The sequence below is a fragment of the Aegilops tauschii genome, chromosome 1 (genome assembly GCF_002575655.3).
Source record: "Aegilops tauschii subsp. strangulata cultivar AL8/78 chromosome 1, Aet v6.0, whole genome shotgun sequence".
Lineage (NCBI taxonomy): Eukaryota > Viridiplantae > Streptophyta > Magnoliopsida > Poales > Poaceae > Aegilops > Aegilops tauschii.
The window spans coordinates 478832138-478842816 of NC_053035.3; the positions used below are offsets into that span (position 1 = coordinate 478832138).

The window sequence follows — 10679 nt, forward strand, 5'->3', positions numbered from 1 at the left end:
CTTTTCCGAAGAAGGGATGTGTGACTGTATTCTGTCGGTGAAATACACTTGTACACCGAACATGCCAAACAGATAACTGGGTACAAGAATTTGCTATACAGTTTTTTTTTCAAAAGGGGAGCACACTCATATTATTAATAATTCAACAAAGGTCTGGCAACAACATACGTCAGTCAACCCAAAGCCACCAGCCATGCCTACAAACTTGACAATGAGGAATGCCCTCACGCCTCACCATCTAGAGCCAGAGCCACCGCCGATCCGCTCGCATGACGTACCAAGAGCAAACACCCGGTGCAATAGAGCCAAAGCGTACACCACCTGCACACACTTCAGAAAGCCTCCACCACCATAGTATCGTTGACCCATCTTCAGCAAAAAAATCCACATCATCCTTGTCAGGTCGGCCAGCGTCGATGCCGCCACGGTGCCAAACGGCACCACCACCCTGTACGCGTCCATCAAGACGCATCCGCCGTTGAGACTCCGCTGCACCATGCCGCCGAGACCCGCCGGGCGTCCACGCCGTAGATACGACACAGCTCCACCTCTGGACCCTCCAGTCAGCACTTGCTCCAAGAACGATACCCCCAAGAGGGGAGTGACGATAGACACCACTATCATCCGATCTGGGATACCCAGATCTAGGGTTTCTCCCGGAGCAAACGACCCTTCCTGGCGAGTCTACGTGGTGATCCAACACCACTATGCCTTCGTGATCTCTCCAGCAAATATGAGCTCCAAGATAGTGCCTCCAAGAAGGTAGACGATGCCACATGCCGCCATTGTCCAGTCCGGCAGCCAAACCTGAGGTTTCCATCGGCGCTGGATGGGACCGTCACCGTGACGATGCCCCCTCCAAGGAGGTTAGCAACGCCCGTAGACGTCGGCGCACCATCTGCGCCAGCAGATCTGGGCAAAGAATTTCTCCTCGGCGGTAGTCCCTCGAACCAAAAGAGAAGGAAGCAGAACCGCTTGTCGGAGATTTTTTTTTTAGCATCAAACCAAGCTTTTATTCATCGAAAACCACAGTATGTGGGATACATCTCTCGTTATGGGATTGGCCAAGCCACACATGGCGTCCTCTACCCAACGAAATAGAATGCTTGGCTAACCTATGAGCTTCAACATTAATGACACGACTTTCGAAAGTAAAAGAACAACTAAAAGAAACAGCTAAGTTGTTTATTTCCTGAACAATGGCTCCATTGGGTCTGCGGCTCGCCCCATTAATAGCTCCCACGACTTGTTTTGCATCAGACGCCACTATTACCGCACGAAGATTGAGATCCTGCGCCAGTGCTAATGCTTCCCTGCATGCTATTGTTTCCAAGATAGAAGGGTCATCAACTCCCCCGACGACATGGGCTGAACCGCTCGTCGGAGATGCCCACCAACGTACTCCCTCCGTTCCTAAATATAAGTCTTTTTAGAGATTCCACTACGGACTACATACAGATATATATAGACATGTTTTAGAGTGTAGATTCACTCATTTTACTTTGTATGTAGTCCGTAGTGAAATTTCTAAAAAGACTTAGATTTAGGAACGGAGGGAGTAGAAGGAAAGGCCGCGCATGCGAAACAAGTCCGGGCACATGGCCTGAACCCGTCCAACCCGACCCAACTATTGGAGCCGCCACTGGTGGGGCGAGGATCCGGGCGCGCCGGCCCTATATCCGCTGCCACTGCCTGCGGCCCGTCACACCCTTAATTGAATGATGCATGCAAACCGTAACCAAACTCTTGCAAACTGTAAACAAACTCTTCCTCTGATGATGTATTTAAGGCATGCAAGCCAGACTAAGGACGGGGCACGGCTATATAATCTGTCACGCTCGACACTGTGGCCGCAGCGTCGACGAGGACACGATGGAGCCGCTTCTTCTGCTCACCGTTCTCCTCCTTGCGCACGCGGTGGCTTGCATGGTGTGCACGGCCGTCGCCCGTCGGCGGCGCTCGCGGTGCTACCTGGTGGACTACGCGTGCCATAAGCCGTCTGACGACCGCAAGGTGAGCACGGAGATGGCCGGCAGGGTGATCGAGCGTAACAATCTCCTCGGCCTCCCCGACTACCGTTTCCTCCTCCGCGTCATCGTCCGCTCCGGCATCGGCGAGGAGAGCTACTGCCCGCGCAACATCCTCGAGTGCCGCGAGCACGCGCCCACCCACCGGGACGCGCTGGACGAGATGGACGCCTTCTTCGACGATGCCATCGCCGAGCTCTTCCGCAGGAGCGGCTTTGGCCCCCGCGACGTCGACGTGCTCGTCGTCAACGTCTGCATGTTCTCCCCGGCGCCGTCGCTCGCCTGCAGGATCGTGCACCGCTTCGGCATGCGCGAGGACGTCGCGGCCTACAACCTCTCCGGCATGGGGTGCAGCGCCGGCCTGATCTCGCTGGATCTCGCGCGCAACGTGCTGCGGACGCGGCCGACGTCGCTGGCTCTCGTGGTGTCGTCCGAGTCCATCGCGCCCAACTGGTACACCGGCGCCGACAGGTCCATGATGCTGGGCAACTGCCTCTTCCGCTGCGGCGGCTCCGCCGTGCTGCTCACCAACGACCCGTCTCTCCGCGGGCGTGCAAAGATGGTGCTCCGCCATCTCGTGCGCACAAACACCGCCGCCGACGACGAGGCGCACACTTGCGCCCTGCAGCGCGAGGACGGCAACGGGCGCGTAGGGATCAGCCTCAGCAAGGCTTTGCCCAAGGCCGCCGTCCGGGCCTTGACCCTGAACCTGCGGCGCCTCGCCCCGCGCGTGCTCCCCGTGTCCGAGATCATGCGGTTCGCTGCCCGCCACGCGTCCAAGAAGCTTCTATCTCGCATGCACGTGAACACAGACGGACGTCCCGGCCCCATGATCAACCTTAAGACCGGCGTGGAGCACTTCTGCGTTCACCCCGGCGGCGCCAAGGTCATCGAGGCAGTGAAGCACAGCCTTGGGCTCCACGCCGACGACGTGGAGCCTTCACAGATGACGCTGCACCGGTGGGGGAATACGTCGGCGAGCAGCCTGTGGTACGTTCTGTCGTATATGGAGGCCAAGGGGAGGCTAAAGAGAGGGGACAGAGCGCTCATGCTCACCTTCGGGTCGGGATTCAAGTGCAACAGTTGCCTGTGGGAGGTGACCGGCTACATGGCCGATAAGGGCGCGTGGGCAGACTGCATCGATGAATACCCGTCGGAGATCATCACCAACCCCTACCTGGACAAGTACAGCTGGGTTAACGAAGTCCAAGGCGACATCGTCGTGTTTTAGCTCTCTGCATGCTACTGTTTATTGTCTTGTGTTACGTTAGTACATGCAGGTTCAAGTATCGTAAGGTGTGTGTGCGCGCACGCCAGGCACAGCAAAAGAGCGTTGTTACAGCACGTCGCGTATTTGTATGGTAGCCGAAGGCGTTAAGTCAGTTCCACTGATATAAGGCATGGTAGAGTGATTTGATAAGACAGTCTCATCTTAAGGCCGTCAAGCCATTTACATATGACAATAAAAAGAAGTAATGTACAACGCGCTACCTCTTAGCCTAATCTCTAGATATCCCTAAATATATGGTGAGAGATATTGTATTAGATATCCCTAAATATATGATGAGAGATATTATGTTAAGAGATCATCTAAATAAGAGAAGATACAACGTCTAGGGCACATCTAGATGTGCCATAGTTATTGCACATCTAAGTAACTTAATCAAGCATAAAAAGAAAAAAAAAGAGGAAAGAAAATACCCACACGAATCTTCGTATAAGATCAGTGATATAGGACTTGGATGTGCAATACTTATGGCACATCTGGATGTGCTTTAGCAAAGAAGATAAGTCTTTTCTTATGATTTCTCTCTCTCCATCTCATTATTTATCTTATGTGGCACCCCTACGATAGTGCCATTGTACATGCCCTAAGTTATGTATGCTGATCACTTGAGCCACGATACTCTTGGTCCTTCATCCTTGGGAAGGCGGGACTGGGGATAGTGGTTTGCTCTGTCGGTTTTGAATTCATATTGTTGTGAAGATCATAGCAGATCCTTATGCATCAGCTCATATATGAGTACTAGAAGGCACAATATTCATCAAGGGCCGTAGCACACATGACAATTTTATTTTATATTCAATACATGCATGATCAAAGTACTAAATCAAAGAAAGTTCCCATAATAAAGAAGATTGACATACAAAAGGCCCTTGATATGGTATTTGGGCATATTAGGGCATCTCCAACGGCAGCCCACAAATTTTCTTCCGCATCTGTCCACGGACATGGAGCCCTCGTAGATGACGCTACACCGGTGGGGGAACACGTCGGCGAGCAGCCTGTGGTACGTTATGTCATACATGGAGGCCCAGGGGAGGCTAAAGAGAGGGGACATGGCGCTCATGCTCACCTTCGGGTTGGGATTCAAGTGCAACAGTTGCCTGTGGGAGGTGATCGATGACATGGCCGACAAGGGCGCGTGGGCAGACTGCATTGATGTATACCCGCCGGAGAGCGGCACGAACCCCTACCTGGACAAGTACAGCTGGGTCAACGAAGTCCAAGGTGACACCGCGGTGTTTTAGCTAGTATGATTTGTGTTGCGTTAGTTCTACAGGTTGTGCCATGCACAGAAACAGTGTGTTGCATTATCATTTGCAGCATGCATGTCGTGTCTTTGTATCGTAGCCGAATAAGTTGGGTGGCTCGGTAATAAGTTGAGCCACGCTACTATCTCGGTCCATTTATCCTTGGGATGGCGAGACTGAGGATAGCAGTGTCTCCTGTCAGGTTTGAATCTACTATATTATTGTTGCGAAGATCATATCGTCAAGATTGCAGATCATCATGCCTCAGCTCATATCTGAGTACTAGAATGCATTCATCAAGGGCCATAGCATACTAGATCAAAGCACTAAAGCAATATAAAAATCTCATAACACGAAAGATTGACATATATACCAAAGACCTTTGATACGTCATTTGGGGAGTTCGTACTTGAGTAAAGTGCATATTACCCTGGGGTATTTAATTCAAAAACGAAACAATTTCGGATCTCACCAAAATATGTATATTTCTAAATTTTCGCATATTCGGACCCTATAATGCCATGTTATCTCCCAAAACCGCCTAAATCACAACAAAATCGCTCAAGGGATGTATTTATCCGGTTTTGGAGATTCGAGGATCAAAATTGTAGCAAAATCGACTGGAGGGAGAGGGGGAGGTGAGAAAAATGAACTACTTTCTGTAGGGGTTGGGTGATGCGACGCTTTGTTCCACGACAAAATCGACTGAGCCAGCTCCAGTACTCGCACTAAGCCAGCAGACGGCCCTGGACGGCGAGCTAGATGACGCAGTGCACGACCTCGCTTTCCTCCCCTACCGCACGAGTACTGCCCCACGGGACCGCACGCCTAATGAGGAGTGTGTACCTTCTCTGTCCTCTAGCTTTTCTTTGTCATTTTGTGTTTGCTTTCACCCAACCGAAGAGACTGGGCACCGAGGCACGATGCAGTGCAACAACGATCGACTGTTGTGAAAACGGACGGGGCGGCGTAGTGCGGCAACCAGTTGGCAGCGACGGGTCGATGCTTCCAGTTGTCCATGATGGGTGGCGAGGCAGCGTTGTCAATGGAATATGGACACGGAAGGAAGGGACTAGCAAAGGGAAAAAGGGGAGACATATATATTTTAAAATTTCAGTAGACTTTTAGAATAGCTTGTAATATGAAATAATGTTTTTACTAACACTAGCAGGTGGCCCTTGCAAATGTGAGGGCATCATCCGCATTGCATCATAAGTGTTAAATATTTATTTTCTATCTCATTTTGAAATTACTCTACTTCTATTTATCCATTTTATTGCATAATGCACAACATTTTAGACATTTATTATTTTTATAGGTGTATCTTTGATCGCCATTTTATCTATAATTGCACATTTTCATGGTTTATTCTATCCAGCCTTTTTGCATGGTTTCTTGTGTATACAATTGCACATTTTATATACAAAAATAACCAGCACACCATCAAGCTTGTTGTTCCAATAATCATAGATCATTTTGTACTCGCCGATCAATGCTTATGTTGGTGTCTAATCACTCATCAGTTATTTTTCTTTACATATTGGCCCTAAGGATTTTGTACATCACCAGTATTGCTAATCGTCGACATATCATAAGATAGAAAGAGGAATATTTTTATTTGCTAGGATTTCTTATAAGGTTTCAATCATATATCTATTCGTTGTATTAGATCAACATTGTTGTATTTGTGCCCCTCGGTAAATCGCCGTACCGTGAAAAAATACCAAGTTAGTTGAATTTTTTGAAGTTAAACGCTCAATGTATAGTAAAGTACAAAGGATCTAAGAAATGTTATGAGAGTTGGTTCTAGCGCATTGGTAGTAGCCTAGTCTCATGCGTAGACAATATTCCATTTGGCTGGTATCACTTTTACGCCAAATAAAAGCTCTTGTTCTATATATATATATACTATTCTTAAAGAATTTGAATTCAAAATTCAACTACAAATTTTGTTCGAAATATTTTCGGTATTTCTTGGTAACCGTGGTAACCACGTTTACCGGTCCCCCTCGGTAAAAACGCCCCATTCTGTAACCAAAATCTTGCTAGAAACCATGTTATGCATCAACTCAATCAAATCTTACCAAAATCACGTCATGCATTAACTCAATCAAATCAAATAAAATCTTACCAAACCTCAACTAAACCAAACATTCCTTGTCGCCCATATCCAAATCAGATCTTACCAAAAACTCAACTAAATCAAAACATTTTCCTTGCATTCTCCCACCCATACTCAAATAAAATAAATCTTACCGAAATCTAGAATATAGTGGGTGTAATGTATACATCGGACACGATTGATGTTGAACCACTAAATATGTATACCCCGTTGCAACTCAAGGAAAATTAGCTAGTTTAACTAATAATTGACATGCGAACTTATTAATATTTTGTTTGTGTGAAATATTTCTATGTGCAAGTATGATGATATATCTAATCTGAACTTTTTTAGATACAAAGATCTACCGCTATGATCCATTTAGATACATTTATGAAGATCCAACATATGTGGTATGATTAGGTATGACTATGTAGATCTAACAAAACAATCTAATAAACAAATTATTTATTTATAAAAATATATGTTCCTACTTAATAATAAATCATTGAAAACATGTACGAACTCTGCCCAAATGGAGGCACACCCAGCGCACGAGAGCCATGAGCTGCCTCATGTCGTGGTGGAACCATGTGTGGCACACACACATAGCATAACAACCCAAGAAAACATGTACAAACTATTGGTGCAATTATTTACATTACACTCATAGTCCATCACATATTGTTTACTTCAGTAGCTATAGTTTTGGCAATGGTCGCCTTGTAACATGTATATGTTCACAACCATTTATGTATTTATTTTATTTACAACAGTAGGTATACAAAAATTCGATATGGCTCATACTACCGTATAGTCCTATTATCTCAGCGGTTCGTCCTCCTCGAGATGTGCGGGTCTTCACGTATTTCTTGCTGTATAGTGCTTCTCCATTCATTTCTGCACAGTGCTGAGGTAGTTTGTCTCTTGTCATTGATGAGGCCCAGCTAGTTTGGTCCAGTACGTCAACATTTTCCTGGACCAGTAAACTGTAGCACCATGTCCGGGCCTTCGCGTTACCAAAACGGGCCCACTGTGCACATGGCGATGATGGCTACCGTCTTTACCGTGGCAGCTACCCGTTATGCACTTGTTCAAATTTTGAACATTCAAACTTTCTGGAGCCACCTCGCGCACGACAGCCGCGTGGCACTGCTTCAGTTCCACTGTCTAGCGGGTAGTCGGTTTGACTTTGTTTCCGTAGGAAACACTTTTTGTTAAGATCTAACAAGACATGGACGGCTCAGTCTTAAACGTGCAGGCAGCTACAAATTAACAGGTTTACACTTTTTGTTACAAGTACAACAGGATATTTAGTAAAGCTATGCAGTCTCAGCATTAGCCCCTTGCCCGGCCGGTCTGTCTGCACGCGTTCTTCCTATGTCCAACCACGCCGCAGTTGCTGCACATTGCCTCCTTCCTAGGATTTTTTGGGGTGTCTCCTTGCTGTGGGCAAGTTGTTCGTTTGTGCCCCTTAATCTCCTCTTCGCCATGCCTTCGTAAGGTGCTATGTTCCTAGCATTCGTTGGCCTTCCCGGATTTCTCTTCTTCGCCGGCGGTTCCAAACCTGCTAAAGGATGGCTATGCTCGGAATTCACTTCATCAGCCTCTGGATTACATGTTCTCTGTCTCGCGGCTCCGTCTGGTTGGCCTTTGTTCTGCACACGGTCCTCCAGTCTTAATCCATCCTTCGCAAACGGTGTCATCACCAGCAGTGCTTGATTCAACAGACCCATCAGAATTTTGTAAGCTTCCACACTTGTGTCTCCGAGCCTCACTAACTCCAGTGCCTGCGCGTACATTCTGTTATTTCTGAAAGTTAGCGTAGCAGAGCTAATCTGATCTCGCTCGTAGTGCTGTAGGCGCTCTAGTAGTATTTCACGAGCATCCTTTGTCCATCTCTTCACTATGTGCTTCTCTGGGATCTCAGTCATCCCCAAAAAATCCATCACCTGAGAAACAGAGCAAAACAAATGATCACGAAATGATACCACTAACATACTGGTTGCTACTTACAAAAATTCATTAGGAAAACACGAAAAGGCAGAGGAAACAACTTTCAGGATGTGACAACAAAGTATAACCATGTGTTCGAAAAGCCCGCACCCACACTCGAAATGTGAACCATTGTCATGCATCTTAACCATGAATACTACTCTACTCCACTTCTCTCTCTTCGCAGGCCGAACTGCTCAAACATGGCCCTAGTGTACACCTTGCTTGCATCCAACACAATCGACGAGTTGGTCCGCAGTACTAACCCAGGCTGCTCCACTTCTCTCTCTTCGCAGGCCGAACTGCTCAAACATGGCCCTAGTGTACACGTTGCTTGCATCCAACTCAATCGACGAGTTGGCCAGCAGTACTAACCCAGGCTGCTCAGATTTTACATTTAGGTTACCCATTTCTATTTTTGGTTAAGTATATCCAACAACAAGAAATCAACTTACGATTTTTGTTCTCTTCTCCTCGTAGCTCTCATTAGATGATGGGTCAAACTGCAGCCCCATGTATTGCCTGACAAACTTATGCATTGGTGAACCTGGTGGCGTATAATTCTTAAGCGTATGGTTTGCACTCTCACTCTGCTGGGTGCCAGACATTTTGCGCAGAAAACCCCTTTGAAGTACGGCTTAACCCATTTCTCTCGTATTTCAAATAGCTGAGTCATGTACGAGTGGGTCTTCAGGTTGTATTTCTTGATCAAATGTGCCCAAGCTTCTTCTAACTCATCCACCATTAACATGGTCTTGACAACCTTGTGGAACTCTTGCCTGAATTCAGTTCTCTTGCCATACAAAGCACCAAGACTTTCTTTTGCTTTCTTTAGGACGTGCCATTTGCAACACCGGTGGACTGTATCCGGAAGTGTCGTTTTTATAGCTACTTCCATAGCTCTGCAATGATCTGCAACACAAAATGTCATATGTCAGTTCGACTAGCAATTTAGTAAGGCCTCCACCACAAAAAAACATATAAGTCATGAACAAGACATTTTAGGGACACACACTCGTCAATACGGTTCTCGGTGCCACACCACCCATCATCCTAAGGAACTCCGTGAAAACCCACTCAAAGCTTTCTACTTCTTCATCCCTAAGCAGCACCCCTCCCAGCAAGATGCTCTGAAAATGATTGTTAACCCGAACAAACAGCCCAAATGGCATGTCATACATGTTTGTCCGGTATGTGGTGTCGAAGGTGACAACATCACCAAAGAACTTGTACTTTAGCCAACTATGCCCTGTTGTCCACATTAGATTTTTCATCCTGCTCTCGCCATTAGCCTGAACCCGGAACAAAATATCAGGGTCCTTTGCACCTACTTCCTCGAACACTTCAATTGTTTTCTTCACATCGTCATCTGGCTCGTCCCAACCTATTTGCCCGCACAAGTTCCAAAGCACCCTCTTCGTGAAAGGCACATTTTCAATCGTCCCGAAGAACCCTCCAATTGTGATGTACACTTTGCTGATGTTGATGTTATTCTTCTGCAGGTTCCTCGCCAGATCCCTTGTGTAAACATCAATGTGCTTGTGGGACGGCCAATGCAGCATCTCACCACAGTTAGGGGTCATGACATGGTTGTGCTTTACTCGATGCTCCGTTATGTACCACCCATTACCCGATGTCCTCAACAGCCTGGTCATCGCTGGACACTCGCACCGACATGACCGTGTATTCTCACGGAGATGTTTTCCCTGTGAAACAACAGTTTTATCAAGAAATAAAAACAAGTGAGGAATCACACAAAGATTGATTGGTCTTTTTAATTCTTCCGGAGATATACTCTTTTTTACTTACTGAGCATCCACAAACAATCTCCTGCACGGTCTTCCTTTTTACTTAATGAGTTTGCACGTCAAGTTTTCATTTCCCCCTTTCTTTTTTCCTGATTTTCCCCAATCCTAACATTGACCTATGACTCTGTCAGAGAACAACACCATCTCCCTATTAAGCATTTTTTTACTTTTTATTTCATGATTTATACGGACCATCACTAATGCTGTTTGCTA

The 10679-nt window shown here is 46.8% G+C and overlaps 2 protein-coding genes across 2 annotated transcripts; one reads left to right on the top strand and one right to left on the bottom strand.

Annotated features, from left to right (window-relative positions):
* The first annotated feature begins 1451 nt into the window (after window positions 1-1451).
* On the top strand, window positions 1452-3258 carry LOC109746289 (3-ketoacyl-CoA synthase 12-like). The gene has a single exon (XM_020305413.2). The coding sequence runs from the start codon at window positions 1792-1794 to the stop codon at window positions 3256-3258; it is 1467 nt and encodes a 488-aa protein (XP_020161002.2). The 5' UTR covers window positions 1452-1791.
* Window positions 3259-7985: 4727 nt separating this feature from the next.
* Window positions 7986-10313, bottom strand: LOC141039155 (protein FAR1-RELATED SEQUENCE 5-like). Its single transcript, XM_073506464.1, has 5 exons — window positions 9701-10313; window positions 9294-9570; window positions 9114-9180; window positions 8925-9038; window positions 7986-8615 (listed from the first exon to the last, which is right to left on the bottom strand). Exons 1-5 carry the CDS (start codon window positions 10311-10313, stop codon window positions 7986-7988), a joined length of 1701 nt encoding a protein of 566 aa, XP_073362565.1.
* Window positions 10314-10679: the final 366 nt, after the last annotated feature.

What these genes read in the sequence shown, in the direction of transcription:
- LOC109746289 (XM_020305413.2), top strand. Translation starts at nt 1,792, where the DNA reads ATGCAAGCCAGACTAAGGACGGGGCACGGCTATATAATCTGTCACGCT.
- LOC141039155 (XM_073506464.1), bottom strand. Translation starts at nt 10,313, where the DNA reads ATGACCAGGCTGTTGAGGACATCGGGTAATGGGTGGTACATAACGGAG. An exon ending in AGGAGAAGAGAACAAAAATC is followed by an intron (nt 9,039 to 9,113) that starts GTAAGTTGATTT and finishes AAATCTGAGCAG; the next exon opens with CCTGGGTTAGTACTGCTGGC. An exon ending in AGAGAAGTGGAGCAGCCTGG is followed by an intron (nt 8,616 to 8,924) that starts GTTAGTACTGCG and finishes TCTGTTTCTCAG; the next exon opens with GTGATGGATTTTTTGGGGAT.